The following is an 18,945-nucleotide window of genomic DNA, read 5'->3' as shown; positions in this document are numbered from 1 at the left end:
CCGAGTGTGTACGGAGGTGGCCCGTGAGCGCGTCACGCCGGCGGCAAGCATAGTTACAGAAGGGACATTTGAAAGGCTTCTCCCCAGAGTGTAGCTTGATGTGGCGCAGCAGGTTCCCCTTCTGGGTGAAGGAGGCACCACACTGGTTGCAGTGGAAGGGCCTCTCACCTGCAAGAGAAAGAAGAGATCTCTGAGGACCGGGTGTGAGGAATTTTGAAGGTTGAACCTCTTCTCTCACCCTCGGCCCCACCCTGCCTGAGGGAAGGCGCTCAGAGCAATTTCTAAGAGGCAGAGCTGTGGTATCCACACAAAACTCCTGCTTTCTAAAGATCCCTTGGGAGTAGTATTACCCTGGGAAGGTGTGGGTCAGGGACAAATGGCAGGGCAAAGGGCACCAGGCCTGGAACTCTGGGCCAAAAGACCATTAACCCCAAACGGAGCCCTATAAGACCCACTCTACCCCAGGAGCCCAAAGCCTGAGAAAGCAGAGAAGAGGCTTTTGTTTTCCTTTATTTGTTTTTGTTTATTTTTTGTTTGCTTAAATCTTGAAACCCTGAGGGCCCAACTAATACCCTGGAGTACTGTCCCCGTTAGACTCTAGGACCCTTCCTGAAGCTACACCATCCTCTCCCTCACCTCCTTCTCCCACCGAGAAAGGTATTGATTTTTCTTTTTAACGACAGCTGATGAAAGCACCAGAGAAGTACGCGTCTTGAGGGAAGCCAAATGCCATCTCCTCCTTTTTTCCATCAGCTGGAAAATGTGCTGGGAGAGACCCTTCCTTTTCTTTTTCTTTTTTCTTTTCTTTTCTTTTTATTATTTTATTTTATTTTATTTTATTTTATTTTATTTTATTTTATTTTATTTTATTTTTTATGATTGTCACAGAGAGAGAGAGAGAGAGAGAGAGGCAGAGACACAGGCAGAGGGAGAAGCAGGCTCCATGCACCGGGAGCCCGATGTGGGATTCAATCCCGGGTCTTCAGGATCGCGCCCTGGGCCAAAGGCAGGCGCCAAACTGCTGCGCCACCCAGGAATCCCGACCCTTCCTTTTCTGAGGCTACCCCACTGCAGGCATGGCCTCCTGTGCCTCTGCCTTTCCGGCCCATCCTGGGAGCTCCTCTGGGGCCCCCTGGCCTACTCACCTGTGTGGCTGCGCTTATGCACCATGAGTACATTGGGTCCGATACAGACCATGCCGCAGACATCACACTTGAGCTTGCCATTGGGCAGCCGGATGCCCCCGGGGGAGTGAGGCTCTGGCCCACTTCCATCACAGTAGCCCAGGGGTTCTGACAACGAGTCTTCCACGATCACACTGTCATCCTTTTCTAGGAGCCGCTCATCTGGCCCCAGCAGTCTGCTTGACTCCTCATCGCTGTACATCTCCACCTTGATGGAGTTGGCTGGAGGGTGGGATGGTGTTTAGGACAGAAACAGGCAAAGGGGGGAACCTGCCCGCAAACCAGAATGGTACTCCTGATGTGCAGAAGGCTTTCTCCCAGCCCTGAGACACGCAGGCTTTAAAAGAGGCCAACGACCTAAGTATCCTGGATGGTGATTTGGTAGTCCTGCCAGGACCTGAAACAACCTTTTCCTCCTATCCCACCACCCAGACGAACAGACTCTCAGAGAAAAAAGCTGGGGTACATGGGATGTCTTCTGTCCCACTGGGGAGAGGAGGAGGCCAAGGGGAACCCTTTTCTCCACTCTCTTGTCATTAAGAAAGATGTCTGGCTGGGCCCTGGGCAGGAAGCCAGCAAGTCACAGTGGCGGGAAAATGGTCCTAGGAAGACCAAAGAGATGGCAGGCTAAGAAGAGAGCAAAACTGGAAGACAGACATGGCTTGCGTTATCCTCCCCTCCCCATAAGACTGAACCCCTCTGTTCCCCTCCATGAAGATCTGGAGAGGGGGGTATGAAGGAGGGAGGAGCCACTGAGGAGAAAGCTTTGGCTCTTGCTCTGACCTACATTCCTGGCTATTCCAACCATTTAGAGAATGTCACAGATCTAGAGCCAGCGAGAAGAGGCAGGCATGGGGACCCTATCCAGGCAGGAGAATGGGGGCGGGTCACCAGGAGATCCCTCTTGTCTCTAGTTCCTATCTGACTCTAGTCATACTTATGGACTTGCTTCTCCAACTCCAGGGTTTCTCTTGGGAGCCTCTACCTTAATCCCACCCATGCCTCTTTCAATTCCACCTGAGTTGGGCAGCAACTGTCCCCTCTCCTTTCAGAAGGAAGACCTCAGCTGCTGAGTTCCTTACTGCTTCTCAGAGCTCTAAGCAGGAAACCAGAGGGAGGCAGCGATGGGGAAATGGCTGCCTATGGAGGGTGAGCTGGGGGCCAAACAGAAGCAGGGGAGCCTAGTGCAGGGCAGGGCAGGAGGCTGTACTTACCACTGAGTGAGCGGCTGGGAGAAGAGTGCTGGCTGTTGGGGGTGCTCACCGAGGGCCCCACTGGGGCCCCGAGGAACTCCTTCTCCAGAGATGAGTCCCCGCTACCTTGGAGGAGAGAACAAGGGGACAGGTGAAGCTGCGGCTGGGGCCTTTTACTGTCCACTGCCTCACCTCTTCAAAATTCTGTGATGCGTCACAGACATTCATCCAGCAGCCACGTACAAGGCAGCGTTGTGTGCTCAGCACCGTACCTTGCGCCCTTGGCAGCCTGGGTGCCCGGTGCGGGCTTCTGCGAGCTCAGTGGCTGCGCCTTGCCCACCCTACCTTTATCTAGGCCTGAGGGGAAGAGCATCACTGCCTGACGTCCACAGGAAGCAGGGCTGGGGCTGGGCGGGCCAGGGCCGAGAGGAAAATGGGGGCCTCAGGAGGGAGGCGGTTCAGGACAGACGTTCTTCCCTACTGTTCGTCTGCGGAGCCCCCAACACCAGATTCGGGATCTGCAGGAAGGGCAGCTGGAATGGTCCCTGAATCTAATGATAATAATAGTAATCATAATGATAGCCGCCAACATTGATCGAGTCCTCACTTTGTGCCAGCCACGGTTCTATTCACTTTAGATGAATTATCGCATGTAACGTTCACAAAGACCCCGTGAAGCAGGTGCCAATACTATGTTAATTTTGCAGATGAGAAAACTGAGGCACAAAAGAGGTTGTGTTACTTGTCCAAAGTGACATAGCTGATAGAGGTGGAACCAGGACAGATCAAAAACAGTAAGCACCCATGTCCTGGGCCACCACCTACACAGCCAGTTGGGAGTCACTGTTTTAGCAGAGGAGCGTTGGGCCCACCAGACCTTCTGAAATCAGCACAAATTTGACTACTCTAGAAAGCCCCTTATCTGATATGAATTCCAATCACATATTTACTGCTTGGTGCTCCCTTGACAGTAAAATATTTATTCTCAATATATTTGTTAATGTGTTGACAGATTGCTTTGTAAAAAATGAGTTTTAAGAGTTTTTGTATGTACCTCTAAAAATTAGTTAACATACATGAATATATGAATCAGGTCTTAAAAATCCCTCCTCCCCATAGTCTTCTGCACAAATTTATAGGTGAAATACAACACATGTAGGTAAACACACACATAGACACAGACACATCACATATGTAGATACACATAAAGAGAACATACCCACAGGGATAAACACACCCATAGACTTCTACAGTATCTGCTAACATGAACATGCATGGATGTGTACACACAAGCCTAAATATGGAAAAGCGAAAGAAAGAGAGACACAAGCCCTAAAATTCATCCCTAAAGTCCACCTATGAGTACTTTACCCAGTTTCCCAGCTATGTACATACTTACTTTCACAAAATAAAGATTCCATTATAAAATGGTTGGAGTCTTGGGCCTGAGGCAAGAAATCCGGAACACACCCTCCTGAGGGATCCCTCTCCAGCTTTGGTCAGTGGGAAGAAAACAACCACTCAGGACTTTGGGACCATTTCCCATTCATATCCTCTTCTAAAAGTCCCATTTCCCCCATTCGTTCCCATCAAAGCCTGAGGAAATTTGTTCACTATCTATAGAAAATGCTTTATAAATCAACACTGTGTTTTCCCGACTGGGGCTCTTTAGATGAGCCATGGTTATCTAGAAAAGTTGCCCAAGTCAGAACCATATACATATCATGAAGTAAGCATCTCAGAGTTGACGGCTGAGATGTGTAGACTCAGACCTAGTTTTAAAATATGTCTTTTAACCAATTGGTAGTGTTTGCTATGGCGAAAGGGACTAAAAGGGGCATCTCTTCATTCCTTTTCAGGTGATAGTGCTGACTTGCCCTGAATCACTTGATGTCAGTGATGGGGGAAGAACCGGGCTCTGGGTCCTGGTGCTGAGTCCTTGACCCTAAAACAATGAGTGAACTTGCTGGAAATCCCAACCTACTAGGCTGAGACTGCCTCTTGGAGCCAGGGGCTTGATACACAGGGGCACAGGGAGAGGGGAGGAATACGCTTAGAGGGATATTTAGGGGCTTTAAGAGGAAAACATCCTTTGTGCATTTCCTTATTAAGGCCTGGGAACAGGAGGAAGCACAGGTGCCTCCAGAGCCCCATCAGTAGTTTGAGACGCTCTTTGATGCCATGGCCCTCCCTGGGGAAAATAGGCTCAAGTCTGCTTTTATGGGGCTAATACATAAAAATGAATCTGTTTCAGGGGCCAGAAAACCTTTATGGGGACCCAGGGATTTTGAGTTCTACGGAAGGGTGAAGGGGCCTAGAGTCGGATTTAGGAAGTTCAGCAGTTCCTCTGTCAGTTCCAGAAACCCCAGGGAGGGAACTTCAAAAGCCTGGGACTCCCAAGAAATCCCAGACTGTCAAAGCCAAGAATTAAGGCCACTCTCAGGTCTCGGAGAAATTTCCTTGGTCAAAATCATCATATATTGACTGAACCCCCAGAGGGTAAAGCCAAATCATGAGGTTGACATCAGAGGAACAGGGAGGTGGGTACGGGGCAGAAAGGCAGGAGGGAGGAGAGAGAGAGGAAACAGGGCAATGTCCCACAGGCTCAATGTGTTGCACAGGCTGAGGAGACCAGCCCTCCACTCCTGCCACCCTTCCTCTATCCCTTCAAAGAGTGGCTGCCCCCAGGAAGGAGCCATGAGGTCCGAGGACCTCCACACTTCTCTGCTCGTCACCTAACTGCTTTCCCTGTCTTGACCATGGGCTCCAGGGGGGCAGGATGCTAACCTGCTGGCAGGAACAGTGGGTTCGATCGGAGAAAGACGCCCATCCCCAGCTCTATTGTGGGGAAGCGGCAGAGGGCCCTCGGATCTCTGCTCCAGGCTGAGGCATCTGCCGCCCAGGCTCCCCTGTTCCTCCACTCCAGCGCCCCTGCCCACCCAGGCCTGCCTCGCATGTCACCCCTGGCAGCTCTACGTCTGTCCCCAAGGCCTAATCAAGATGTCACCACGAGCTCCCACTGTCCAAGTCGCAGTCTTTGCTTAGCAACACCAAACACCCTTCCCGTCCTCCGCCAGTGTAAGGAGGAACGCCCCCTCCCCCGCCACACACACGCACACACACGCACACGCAGGCAGCCCCCATCCTCTCCCTGTCCCCGGCTCGGAGTTGCTGCTGAATCGCTCCCTACCCGGCGCCCCTTCCCCCGCCACCGGCCACCTCCTGCCTGAACTTACATTATCCTTCCCTCGCCGGTGAGACCCTGGGGTGCGAGCGCGGCCGCCGCCTTGGAAACGGCGAGGGAGCGCGGGTGGTGTGTGCATGTCTGCGGCTCGGTGGCAGGCAGGGGTGAGCCCAGCCACTCACCTTCCAGGAAGCGCGGATTCCTGGAAGTGAGGGGAACCGCCGTCATTTCGCAGGCAGCGGCACGGTGAGCAAGGGGCCCACGGCTGCAGCCAGCGGGGAGAGCTCAGCCCAGGGTGTGTGTGTGAGAGAGAGAGAGTGTGTGAGAGAGGGAGAGGGAGAGGGAGAGGGAGAGAGGGAGAGAGGGAGAGGGGGAGAGGGAGAGAGGGAGAGAGGGAGAGAGGGAGAGGGAGAGCGCGAGCGAGCGCACGCTTGGATGTGCTTGGGGAGGGGGCTGGAGAGGACGTGTGTGTGAGTGTGTGTGCGCGTGGTGGGGGGAGGCGAGGCTACAGCATCCCCTTCCCAAGCCGGTAAAGGGGTGGGGGTGGGGGGTGTGCACCGGGAGGGGGAGGCAGTTGCCCTCGTGCCCAGCAGACAAAGAGGAACTGCACAACAAATGCCTGAGAGAGGCAAGAGTGTGTGGAAGAGAGAGAGAGAGAGAGATGGATGGGCCCTCGAGGTGGGAGGGAGGAAGGGGGGCCCCCAGGGAAGGCCCAATCCTCTGCCAGCTGGGGAAGCCAAGGCCCCAGAGGTCACGGGGCCCAGGACACGGGGCAGCTTCAAGGCTCTCCGGCCGGCAGAGAGCCCCTCCCCCTCTAAACTCGGGCCCGCGCACTCCCTCCGCCCGGCTCCTCCGGGAGGGAGGTCGCTCTCCAGATCTGGGGTCTGGCCGCCCCTCCTTCCCAGCAGCCAGGACACCCGGCAGTCTGCTCTCAGGCTAGCGTCGTGGCTCGGTGGCCCCGAGGCTTTGCAGATCCCGGGCAAAATCGCGGTCCAGCCTCCCCACCTCCGCTCCCCTCCCCTCCTGAGCCCCTGGGGCCGGCGGCCGCAGACAGCGCTGATGAATCCGCCTTCGATTGAGACAAGGCCTCTGCTCCCTTCCCTTCCAGAGGAGCTGCTCACTGACGTGCTGACCTACTTTGGAGACTAGATTTTCTGATTCCAAGAATTTGGGGGAGGGAGGGGCCGTGAAACTTTGGGCTGCCTACCCCTGGATCCCTTTCTAAGGTTCCCTTAAACATTTCACAGTCCCAGAAAACTTGTGACAAGCATTGTTCAGTCAATTAATTGCTTGAGCTGGGTTTGAGCAACTCAGTTTCCTTTGAAAGATAGGGATGGGAGGTAGGGAGAGAACCTGTGTGGGAAGTTAGTGGACTCCTCCTTCCCGTTCCTCTCTCAAGACCCCAGGAGGAAGAGACCCTCACCTTTAGAGAGAGACAAGGGGGAGAAGATGGATTTTCTGAATCGGGTTCCACGAGGTGGGAAAATCTCTTTGAAGAACAGGAGAACATACCCCCTTTATCAGGTGGCCAGGTGAGGGAAGGCCACCTGGTGTGGAGACAGAAGAGCTGTGATGACCTTGAAGAGCCGCAGTGGGCTCCAGGACGATGTGCACAACGGCCTTGGCCTTGCCCGCTGCTTGCTTGCTGGCCCAGCAGAGATGGGTCAGTGACGGGCTCTCAGGCGTACCTCATGGGGACTGTCTCAAACATGCCCAGTACTGCAGGGGCTGCTTTTCACAACAGATGTTAGCCCTCCCTCTTCCCGTTCCCTAAGGTAGTTGCTGGCAGCTAGAATCCTCAAAACACAGGTGAGGGGGTTCTGGCCTCTACTTTCATTCAAAAACCATCCTGTGCAGAGGCTTCTCTTATCTGGGAAATGTCAACCTGCTGAAAGCAGGGAAAATTCGGTTTCATAGCACCGTGAAGCAAACCCCCTAAGAGGTTCGCCTCTAATCAACATTCTCCAGAGACTGAGCTCCATGGGATATCCCCGCCAGCCACTTTTCCAGCTTTTCATTTACCTGCGTTAGGGCAGGGACTGTTTTTAACTCCTCTAAGTGTTCCCCAGCAATAAAACAGGGTCTTGAGTGTGGTTGTTGCTCAGCAGTGGTTTTCTGGGTAGGCTTAAACTGAGCAGGAGATAGAAGGACTGGCTGGTTCCTCAGAAGGGCCAGGACTTTAGTTCCAATAAATCTTTTTCAATTAAATCAGTCCACTTGATCCTTGTCACTCTCCAGCACGTGGCAGGTATCAAATGCGTTTACCCGGTCCAACTCCTTCCCTCCTTACATGAGAAAGGGGGTCAGAGTCAATGTCTTACCTTACACTACTCAGGTGTTGCCAATGACTCTTATGTGTGTGTCTGACCCATCTTGCTATCATCCTTTGAACGTGCCCATAATTCCATTGGTCCCACTTCAGGGTAAAAAAAAAAAAAAAAAAAAAAAAAGCTATAGGTCATTTCTACAACGGTGCTTAGATTTCTGATGGGCACACACTCATCATGTTGAAACCCAATTCTGGCTTCCCTCACCTTTCATAATCATCTCCTGCCCTGACATTCTAATGGTCCAAAAAATGATTCCTTCTGTCTTGGAGATAGACTTTGTCTTAGGCCTTTCTCTACACCCTCAGAGAGGGAGCCAGATAAAGTTCCTCATTTCTTTTCACCTTGTTAAACTCTGAGAAGATCCTGATTAGTTTCATATCTCTAAAAGCCATTCATACTATGAGCAGCATGATCTCTTCTGCCTCAGTAAGAGTATTTGGCAGGTTTGAAAAGCCACGGCATGTTATAACCATGGAAAAGGACTGGGAGAAATGGGAACTGGGCTCTATATCTCTCTTTCAAAGGCTCTGTGTTGTTGGCCCACTGTCTGAATTCAGCCCATAGACAAGTTTGGCCTACTCCGTGGAACATTTTTTAAAATATTGAGTCATTACTCTAAAATGGAGACATTTCACATAAAATCTGGATTCCTGAATTCTCTTGAAAAATTGGAAGTTTGGGCCACACTGGATACACATTATGGAATGGCAATGACTGCTGGACACCAAGGAGTGTGTTCTCCAATACATGACTGTCCCCCATTCTCCTTTGCTCACTATCCGAACCTGTTTACTCATTTATATACCCACCTGGCTCCTCCAGGCCTTTGAGGTTGGAAACCCTGCTCCACTCTCTACCTGGCTGGGATGGAATATCATGTTTGGCCGGTATCCTCAGAGTTCTCCACAGGAGAGGAAACCACATCTTCCTTCTATCTCTTTGCTTTAAATCATTCCCCTCCAATCTCCACTGTGTTCCTCTCCTATTCCCTTCCCTTTACCTTCTTCCCCCAAGAAGTCTGGGAAGAGAATCACTATTTAGGGAATGCAAAATGACCCAAACAGATGCTCACTACCAAGCACTAGCACTACCAAGTGTGAGTGGCAGCTCTGTGGCTGGGGCACCCAAGGTCCTGTGCTAGGCTGAAGGCTCTCCACTCTGCTCCACAGGCAAGTGGGTGCTCCCAGCCCCTTACAATCAGAACGCACAAGAGGGCATACCAGACATATAGGAGCGGCCATTGCAGTCTTCTATGTCCATCTTAGAGTCTGCTGAAAGAGAAAAATAGCTGCTATTAGAAGCCAGATCTGGGAAAGGAGAAGGTTTCTCCCTGACATTCTAGAATTAGCAAGTTTGCTCCAACTCTATCCTACAGAAGAAAAACCTCCTACTTTGTTCTGATGAGAAAGACAATGTACCCCAACTTACAAACCCCAGGGTCTCCTCCCAACCCACAACTTCTGTGGGCTTCCCCAGCCTCTGGAGTGGAAACACTGTCTTACTCTAGAGTGGTCCCAGTTGTGTTGAGAGTAGACCCTCCTCCTGTAGGTGGAGCTGATGCAGTGAAAGGAGACAGGTTATAGCCCAGCCTTCTGGAGGCAAAGAAACCAGCCCCACAGAAGCCCTAGGCCTTGTTAAGGATGGGGTAGTAATAAGAGGAAGAAGCGGGATTCTGTCTCAAGGGATTCTTTTCCAGGTATGTAGGGGAGGGAGGGGACAGGAAAGTAGAAGATGGGGAGCAGCCCACCCCAGGTTCCATGAGGAGTCCTCTACTGAGACTATAATAAACAAATTAAACCTTTAAGTGGCTTCTCCCCACATTCTTGTCAATTACTTTGCTATGTTTATTTTTTTTAAAGGTGGAAGCCTGAATTTAAAAATGCAGGTTAGTCTATTTAAGAGAAGCGAGCAGTAATTGGCAGAGTATTAAACAAATCAAGAACTGAGAACAATTAAAAGTGATAATTTGCTCCAATGAATTATCTCCTTAGGAGCCTGTGGGAGGAGGAAAAAAAAATATTGTTGGTGGAAATTCACATACCTCCAAAATTGATTTCAACAGTCATCGAATGAAAAATAAATACTGTAGGGGCAGATCTGGGGGCATAAGAGTGGGGCAAGGGGAAGAACCTGAGCTGTCACCAGGATTTCTGATCTCTTCGAAGGATCTCTCTGAGGCAGATGGATGAAAATTTGATTTGCTTGTAATACTACACTGTGAGAGGCAAGGGTGGGGGATTTTGGAGGATGCACAGGGGGAAAGTATCTATTACCCTGTTTCCCCCTCCCCCAGGTCATTCTTGAAGACATCATACTCTTCTGAAAAGTCTCAAAAGAAAGCCTGAAACATGGACTTTCCTTCAATTCACAAAGCAGCTGTGCTTTCATTAGAGTCCTAGTCTCACCCAGGAAGCCTGCATATGGAAGAAAAAAATTACCTAAATTTATTTTCAACTCTTCACATTCTCCCTGGCATTGGACTGAGCTTTGGGATCAGACTGCTAGACCAAGCCACAATAATAAGTGGTTCCTTGAAGGTTCCCTTAGGGGTAATGATTAGAAGAGCCCAAGTCCACAGTGGTTAGCAAACTCATACCCTCTGGAACTAGCCATAGAACTTGTGGTGGGCAGAGATTCAAAGAATGAGGAAGGGCGGTCTGGTACTCATGGGGCCCCTTTCATTTCCGAATCATTAGCTCCATAATTGCCCTTCGGGATTTTTCAAAACTGCAAAGCTAAGATGTCACATGTGACTTCCCTTCGCACACACACACATGCACACACACACACACGCAGAAGAAGCAAGAGTGAGCAAGATTTCCTCCGTTTTCTGCTTGGAGAAACTGAGGCTCAGAGCAGTTAAATGACTTGTCTCAGGGCTCATGGTAAGACTGGAACAGGAAAAAGAACACAGGTCTTCTGCCACTCTGAGTTGTGCTCTTCCCATTAAACCATCTTTCTTCTTTTCAAAAGCCAGAATACTCAAGGCCTTCATGGATCTTCTTGCTTTTCCCTGGTTCTTTTTTTTTTTTTCTTTTCCCTGGTTCTTTTTTTTTTTTTTTTTTTTAATTTTTATTTATTTATGATAGTCACACACAGAGAGAGAGGCAGAGACATAGGCAGAGGGAGAAGCAGGCTCCATGCACCGGGAGCCCGACGTGGGATTCGATCCCGGGTCTCCAGGATCGCGCCCTGGGCCAAAGGCAGGCGCCGAACCGCTGCGCCACCCAGGGATCCCCACTTTTTCCTGGTTCTAATATCAATTAAGGCATCTTTTTCTTTCGTGTGACCCCCATGGGAATGGGGTCTGTTACTTAAAAAGAAGAACAAGTTGAGCAGGCTCTACAGGGAGAAATATGCTAATGTAATGTGTGTGTGTGAGAGAGAAAGAGAACACTAAGGAACCAGGGGCTAGATAAGCACTAGGTAGGCAGAACAGTTGAAGCATAGCATTCAGCTAGCACTGGCTCAGAAAGTGCATCTCATTCTTGGACACCCGCCCAAATGGTCCCAAAACAATTTCCAGAAGGGTCTGAAGGAGTTGTTTTCTGAGTTGGACTTTGTTCCTAGCAGTAAACTGAGCTCTTCTGCTTCTTAATTGCTCTTAACAGGTGCTCCATGACACATCTTGGGCAAAATCAGTGTTTGGCTGCCTCTAACACATCCACATGCCAAGTTGGTAACCCTGGAAGTGAGAGGGGATGGAGATTCTGCTGTTCCCAATCCTGGTATTCTAAGAGCCAGGAGCAAATCAGTAGACGCAGTTCACTGTTTGTTCAAGTCTCTAGGCAGCACATCCCTCCCAACCTTCCCACTCCCCGCCCCTCAAAGCACCTCCTCCCCTGCCTGGCCAGGCAGGCAGATCTTAGTGTCTCCTTAGAGGAACTGGGTCAAATTAGGCACTGCCAATTGGAGACATACCGCAGGGGGAGGAGGTATAAAAAGAGAGAAGTTAGTTACACAAGACAGGTTTGGCTCAAAGATCTTGGAAAGAAATCGGCTTTATAGCAACATAGGCGTCATTCAGTGATGGAGGTAGGCACATATGTACTGTAAATTCAGTTCAGTGAGCTGAGTACAAAGCAACTAGAAATAGCTAGTCTCCCAATTCAAAAGGAAGTGTCTCTGACGAGGGAGGAAAGGTTGGTCATTGTAACCTCCAGAGACAAAGGTTTTCTTCCTTGTTCTTTTGAATCCACTTGGCACTGTAACAAGAGTCCTCTATGGCCCTGGCTCTCTCCCATCAACACAATATCGCATTTGAACAGCAATGGGCAGGAATGGACATTCCTTCTAGACAGAAGATTTCCCACCACACTTCCTGACAAGCAACAAGTCACCAGCAATCCAAGGTCTGACTTCGAAGGGCAAGGCAGGCATCGGCTACCACCCCAACGTCCCATCTCCTCAAAAATATCCCCACAGCTTTCACTATTAGGTGACAAAAATGTCAGAAAGTCAAGTTGTCTCTATGTAGTGGCTCTGAAAGCCTGAAATAAGATGGACATCACAAGTATTTAAAGCTCTTCAAATCCTCTAAAGAATCCTGTTTGATCCAGTGACACTCCAAAATTGGAATTTAAAATACACTCCATGTGGTCTAGTGGGTAGAAAGGTAGTGAGGAGGACACTGTTGGGAAAGACAGTGGAGGTGGAGAGAGTGGCAAGGATCTGTCCCATCTTTTTCATTGTTGTTTCCCAACCGCAGCAAGGAGAAGCAGAGTTTTTTTGTTTTTTTTTTTTGTTGTTTTTTTTTAATCTTGTTTCCCTTAGGACCTGGGACCTGAAGTGGAGTACGGTGATTATTAAGACAGAACTGGGATCCCTGGGTGGCGCAGCGATTTAGCGCCTGCCTTTGGCCCAGAGCGCGATCCTGGAGACCCGGGATCGAGTCCCACATCGGGCTCCCGGTGCATGGAGCCTGCTTCTCCCTCTGCCTGTGTCTCTGCCTCTGCCTCTCTCTCTCTCTCTCTCTCTCTGTGTGTGTGACTATCATAAATAAATAAAAATTTGAAAAAAGAAAAAAAAAATAAGACAGAACTTTCGGGGATCCCGTGGCACAGCGGTTTAGCACCTGCCTTTGGCCCAGGGCGCGATCCTGGAGACCTGGGATCGAATCCCAAGTCAGGCTCCCGGTGCGTGGAGCCTGCTTCTCCCTCTGCCTATGTCTCTGCCTCTCTCTCTCTCTGTGTGTGTGACTATCATAAATAAATGAAAATTAAAAAAAAAAAAAAAAGACAGAACTTTCGGGGGACGTCTGGGTGGCTCAGTGGTTTGGCGCCTGCCTTTGGCCCAGGGTGTGATCCTGAAGACCTGAGATCGAGTCCCACATCAGGCTCCCTTGCATGGAGCCTGCTTCTCTCTTTCTCTGCCTGTGTCTCTGCCTCTCTCTGTGTGTCTCTCATGAATAAATAAAATTAAAAAAAAAAAAAAAAAGACACAACTTTCGGGACGCCTGGGTGTCTCAGCGGTTGAGCGTTTGGCTCAGGGAATGATCCTGGGATCCAGGATCAAGTCCCACATCAGGCTCCTTACTGGGAGTCTGCTTCTTCCTCTATGTCTCTGCCTCTCTCTCTGGGTCTTTCATGAATAAATAAAGAAAATCTTTTAAAAGAAAAAAACAAACAAAAAACCAGAACTTTCTACCTGGCTAGGGGTGAGCAGTTCTGGTACTACAAGTAAACCAAACCCATAGCATCATCCCCACTTGTCTGTACCTTTGTGAACTGAATCAAATCAATAAAAACGTCACTGGTCTCGTTCTGCTATCAGGGCTTTGCAGAATTAAGGAGGGGAAAGAGGTAAATGGTTCAGGGAAGAGGTGGACTGAGGCATTGTCTGTTGTCTGACCACATACATGCCCCTTTTTAGGAAACAGACCTTGACATCTAGCAGTCTACAGCTCTGAAATGATCTTTAGGGTCAACCTAGTGCCCTCTGAAGGAAACCCACCAACCTTTTCTCAGCTCATGTGTCTGTCTTTACAGCAGAAAGATCTGGCTCATTTTTTCACCAGGTTGTAGATGGTGACCTTCTGTCTACATATAATGCAGATGAAGACAACTCGATTTCATTATCCAAGTGCCTGGGGAACAGTGCTGAGGGGATGAATTCCCCGGTCATCCTAGTAATGGCCAGTCTCTAAAATAAGAAGGGGTAGGAGCTGGAAACACAACACCTGGGAAATGGGAAAATATCACCTCATTGTCTCCTTTTAGATCTCAAATGGATGCATCTTTTCTCTTGTTCTTTGCGCTTCCCTGTCCTCCCCATGTAGACTGCAGAAGAGAGAGAAGGTTAAGGTTTACGGGTGGGAGGAGAAACAATCCTACTCCTCCCATGTCTCATTTTAGGACTCAAGGAACTAAGGAAAGGGCCAAACTAAACAGTTTAAATCACTAGGTGTGATGCCCATGAGATGATACTCTCTGGGCTTTTTGGAAATACGCTTGAGTGTTTGAGCCCTGTGTTTATAGAAAGTCACAGGTCACAAAGTCACTGCTATTCAGCTGTATGTTTGAGCAGGGGTGAGGAAAGTAGGGCAGCAGGGTTCAATTTGAACTTTATAATAATTAGTTTTCAAGCCAAAGATGTCCCCAAACAAAGTTAGCTCTGTCAAATGAAGTCTGAAATTGGAAGTCTCAATGAACTATTCTGACTGGGGTAGGGTAGCAAAAAGGGGGAAGAGACCAGAACAACTGCTTTTGGTGGCACTCCTGACCAGAGTCTCTAATGCATGCTGACTGAAAGGGCTCACTGCTGTTTGGGCTGGAAACATGTTTTGGGGCTCCTCTGCTAACAAAGAATCTTGCCCTGACAATCCAATTTAGTAAGCCTCTCTTCATGTGGAGCGCCTGGGGCAAGGATGTTGTAGGATCTGGAGGATCTTGGAGCCAGAATGGAGCTGAGAGATGATCACCAATCTCTTGATTTTTAACAGAAGATACTATGCTGAGTCACCCATCTGGTTAGCGACAGAATTAAGACAAATAGAACCCAGGTTACCAGCATGATAGACAGCCTTTCCACTACAGTACATAGTTAAACCTTGCCATGGTGGGAAGGTTTGGGGTCACCATGCTTACCTTCTTTCTCGGGTGTTGAAATGTATAATTTCGGGGGGTGCATCTCAATGACTTACATCCTCAAACTAGAAACACAGGTTTATGGATGGAAGAAAAAAATAATCTTCTCTTTCTCATGTCTCTTTTTAGAGAGTCTGAGCCCAGGGAAAATGCCAACCTAGACACTTATTAGGTCACTTTAAGGTAGAAACAGGGTCCTTGGGGCAGCCCGGTGGTTCAGCGGTTTAGCACCGCCTTTAGCCCAGGGCCTGATCCTGGATATCCGGGATCGAGTCCCTCATCAGGCTCCCTGCATGGAGCCTGCTTCTCCCTCTGCCTGTGTCTCTGCCTCTCTCCCTCTCTCTCTGTGTGTCTCTCTGAATAAATAAATAAAATCTTTAAATAAAAAAGAGAAAGAAAGAAACAGGGTCCTTCACCCAAGGATTACACAAGCATATGTATTCCAGCAGAGACTATAAAGTTGATGCTGGGACGCCTGGATGGCTCAGAGGCTGAGCATCTGCCTTCTGCTCAGGTCCTGATCCGGGATCAGGGATCGAGTCCCATATCGGGCTCCTTACGAGGAACCTGCTTTTCCTTCTGTCTCTGCGTCTCTCTCTCTCTCTAGTGTCTCTCATGAATAGATAAATAAAATCTTTAAAAACAATAATAAATAAACAAATAAATAAATAAAGTTGATGCTATTCCCACTGGTGGGGTGGGAGAGGACAGGCCATTCACATCAAAACTATCCTTTCTTAGATGCTTTTTCAGATAAACCTTGAAACTGTCTGTTTCCAATACAGAATCCACAAATCTGAGAAGAGGAGGCAAATCAAACAGCTTGGAATTCAGAGTTTCCTTCAGGCAGGGTCAAGAGACCAACAAAAAGAGGGAGTCCTGCTTGTGGCATTGTCTACACCCACAGGGCTCCACACTCTTTATTTGTTCCTATAGAGTAAAATGAGCCTAGAAATACCTGCCAACAATAACTTCTCTTAATTTTTCCTTGATTATTTTGTGTGGATGTTGAGGGAAGAAAGATGGCCAGGTTTCTTTTTTTTTTTTTAAGATTTTATTTATTTATTCATGAGAGACATGAGAGAGGGAGAGGGGCAGAGACACAGGCAGAGGGAGAAGCAGGCTCCCCACGGTGAGCCTGATACAGGACTTGATCCCAGGACCCGGGGATCACCACCTGAGCTGAAGACAGATGCTCAACCATTGAGCCATCCAGGTGTCCCATAAATTACCTATTTCTTCTTCTTTTTTTTTTTAAGATTTAATTTATTTATTCATGAGACAGAGAGAGAGAGAGAAAGGCAGAGACACAGGCAGACAGAGAAGCAGGCTCCCTGCATGGAGCCTGACGTGGGACTCGATCCCAGGTACCAGAATCATGCCCTGAGCCCCTGAGCCGAACCCGCTGAGCCACCCAGGCCGCCCAGGATGGCCAGTCTGGGAGAAAATAATTCCTTTGTGGATGTTAGTAGGAGGTAAAAGGTAGGATAATGTTCCTCCCACACTGGGAAGTACAAGCTGCAGATTTAAACTAAGAGAAAATAAAGAAGAAATGTTCAGTTGCATTTTCACTGGAAAGAAGTCAGGACTTCTTTCTGAGCCAAGTTCCAAAATGTGCTTTACCCTTAACCTACTAAAAGGAAGGGGATTGCCCAGAAGCTACAACTGTACTAACGAACTGCACTCAGTGGGCAACAAAGGCATCATATTTTGTTCTGGAGATCTCAGCATCTACGGAGTAGAGCAAGACAGGATTCTCAACCTGCCAAATTGAGGGCAGTTCCCAGCACCCTGGGAGCCACCCCAGAAGCTCCAGTGAGACCCATCCTGCTTCCCAATGGCAACACTATTTTCTTCTTTAAAAGACTTAAAGACTTTATTTTTATCTCATGAGCCACTCTTCTGACTATTCTCATGACCCAGGGAGCTGTTTGGCTTCTCTGGCTCTAGGTCGTTGTAGGGAAGGCTGAAGTTCCCCCACACAACGCAAGATTCAGGGAGGTACCACGGACCCATGGACAATGTGGGCTCCCCAGCGAGGCATTCTCACATACTCCTATCAAATAAGAAGCTACGTTTCCCAAGATTGTTTGATTGGCCTTGTCCTGGTCTTGTCCTTGGAATCTAAGTTATCTTTTTTTTTTTTTTTAAGATTCTATTTTATTCATGAGAGAGAGAGAGAGTGAGAGAGAGAGAGGCAGAGACACGGGCAGAGGGAGAAGCAGGATCCATACAGGGAGCCTGATGTGGGCTCTGATACGGGGACTCCAGGATCACACGCTGGGCTGAAGGCAGGCGCCAAACCGCTGAGCCACCCAGGGATCCCCCAGAATCTGAGTTATCTTAAGTGGAAATATTGTGGGTCATTGGACACCTGTTTTAATGCTTCCTAATAATACAAATATGTACCTTCACACAGGTAAAGTGAACAAGTAGCAGTAAGGGGAAAATAACAGGCCTCAACGGCCTGTTTGGCCATGATGATGGAAGGCCTAGAGCTGACAAGTGAGCAAGTCAGGAACTGAGCAAGATCACCACTGATGCTTTGAGCGCTCAGGTGGGGTATACTGGGACACAGGCGGAGCTCTGAAAGATGTCAGTGGGGGGGATCTATAGAACCATAAGAGTCACGACAGTAGACATTTTTGCTTATGAGAGAAGCGACTGAAGGGAAAGAAAGTGCACAAAACTTGACACAATGTGGTCGGTAATGCATCAGATCTTCCTGGAAGCAGAGTTAGAAAATTCTTACCTTGGAGAGAGAAATGGACCTTATTTCCTAAATATCTCATATCTAAAGATCTGTGTTCCATTACATTGCTAACTGCCTCCAGACAGGAAGGACCAATCACATAAAAATTCAAAAAGCATAGAGATCAAACAAAAATTTCAAAAGTGAGAATCTACAACTGTAGCAGATAAAAGCGTAAGAAAATAACTGGGGATGGGGCTACGCGAGGAGGTACATGGAGGCCTGTTTTACTTCCTAAGGGCTTCCCAAGTCTCTCTCCCTGGAGTTGCCAGCCCCGGGGCTTCCTCGGTTACACTTCTTTCTTAGGACTCCTCTGCAGTGAGTCGCTTCCTTCCCAGGGAGGCACCTGCTTCTCGGGCCCCCTAGACTCCTCATCCTACAAGGTGTAGGGTGCCCTACACAGCACTTCCCACTTCCACTCTAAGTTTCCCTCTACCTCGGTGCTGCCATTCTGCTCACTGCCTCCCAGACGTCCCCACCTGGGCCCACGTCCTGCTCTCTAACCTGACCCCCCCCCCGAGACGCCCCGTGGCCCAGGCACCCCCGCCGAGCAGCCTGCGCACCCGCTCCCGGGCGTCCTCGGTCCTCTCCCCTGACCCAGCCCCTGCCTTCTCAGGACCCCTGGCCTCCGTGACCCTCCCCTAAACCTTGAAGCCTCGCGCCGGCCTCCCCCCCGGCCGGGCCAGCTTCTCCCCGAGAGCCACGCCGACCGGGCGACCCCCGCTGCCCGGGCGCCCCCGTCTCCCCTCACTTCACGCCCAAGCCCCTCAGGCCCCGCCCCCGGCGGGCGAGGCCCCGCCCCCCGCGCCTCGTCCAAGCCCCGCCCCCCGCTCACCTGAGGCAGCTCCGCGCGCGCGCAGGCTAGGGGGGTGTGGGAGAGGGGACGGTGTCGGGGAGGAGGGGGGCGGGGCGGCGGGGGGCCCCCACTCTGGCCCGGGCGGCCCAGCGCGGGGGGAGCGGGGTCACTAAGGCGGCGGCAACCGGGCCGGGCCCGAGGCCCGCGCGCTCTGCGGCGGCGGCGGCTCCATCTCCATCAGCGGCTTCACCTGAGGAGGGACCGGCCCCCCCCCCTCCGCCCCCCCCGCCCAGCCGGCCCCCTCCCCCGAGCAACTTCCGGTCCCACTACCAGGCGACAGGCGGCGTGGCCGAATACCGAGCGTCCCCGAGCCGGGGAGACTGCCGGGGAAAAGGGAGACGAGCTAGGGGAGAGCAGCCGA

General features: G+C 50.1%; 1 protein-coding gene and 1 long non-coding RNA gene across 14 annotated transcripts in view; one reads left to right on the top strand and one right to left on the bottom strand.

Moving 5' to 3' along the window:
• The window catches only part of IKZF4 (IKAROS family zinc finger 4), a 27,955-nt gene extending 9,225 nt beyond the window's left edge, over nucleotides 1–18,730 (bottom strand). The window contains exons 1-8 of one of the 13 annotated variants that reach the window (XM_049115647.1): nucleotides 18,564–18,673; nucleotides 9,112–9,159; nucleotides 7,883–7,977; nucleotides 5,614–5,763; nucleotides 3,777–3,870; nucleotides 2,399–2,503; nucleotides 1,146–1,406; nucleotides 1–168 (exon numbers count right to left, since the gene is read on the bottom strand). In XM_049115647.1, coding sequence (XP_048971604.1) covers nucleotides 1–168; nucleotides 1,146–1,406; nucleotides 2,399–2,503; nucleotides 3,777–3,870; nucleotides 5,614–5,700 — 715 coding nt within the window. In that variant the 5' untranslated portion in view covers nucleotides 5,701–5,763; nucleotides 7,883–7,977; nucleotides 9,112–9,159; nucleotides 18,564–18,673. Of the gene's footprint in view, nucleotides 169–1,145; nucleotides 1,407–2,398; nucleotides 2,504–2,722; nucleotides 2,929–3,776; nucleotides 3,871–5,613; nucleotides 5,990–7,882; nucleotides 7,978–9,111; nucleotides 9,163–13,847; nucleotides 14,166–18,563 lie in introns of those variants that run through there. The other 12 variants (XM_049115646.1, XM_025477035.3, XM_049115648.1 and 9 more) reach the window with 12 other exon arrangements.
• Nucleotides 5,694–7,772, top strand: LOC112678036 (uncharacterized). Its single transcript, XR_003147342.3, has 2 exons — nucleotides 5,694–5,807; nucleotides 6,961–7,772. It is a non-coding gene; the product is annotated as an uncharacterized LOC112678036 (long non-coding RNA).
• Nucleotides 18,731–18,945: the final 215 nt, after the last annotated feature.

The sequence above is a fragment of the Canis lupus genome, chromosome 10 (assembly GCF_003254725.2).
Source record: "Canis lupus dingo isolate Sandy chromosome 10, ASM325472v2, whole genome shotgun sequence".
NCBI lineage: Eukaryota > Metazoa > Chordata > Mammalia > Carnivora > Canidae > Canis > Canis lupus.
This window is presented reverse-complemented; position numbering and strand designations above follow the sequence as displayed.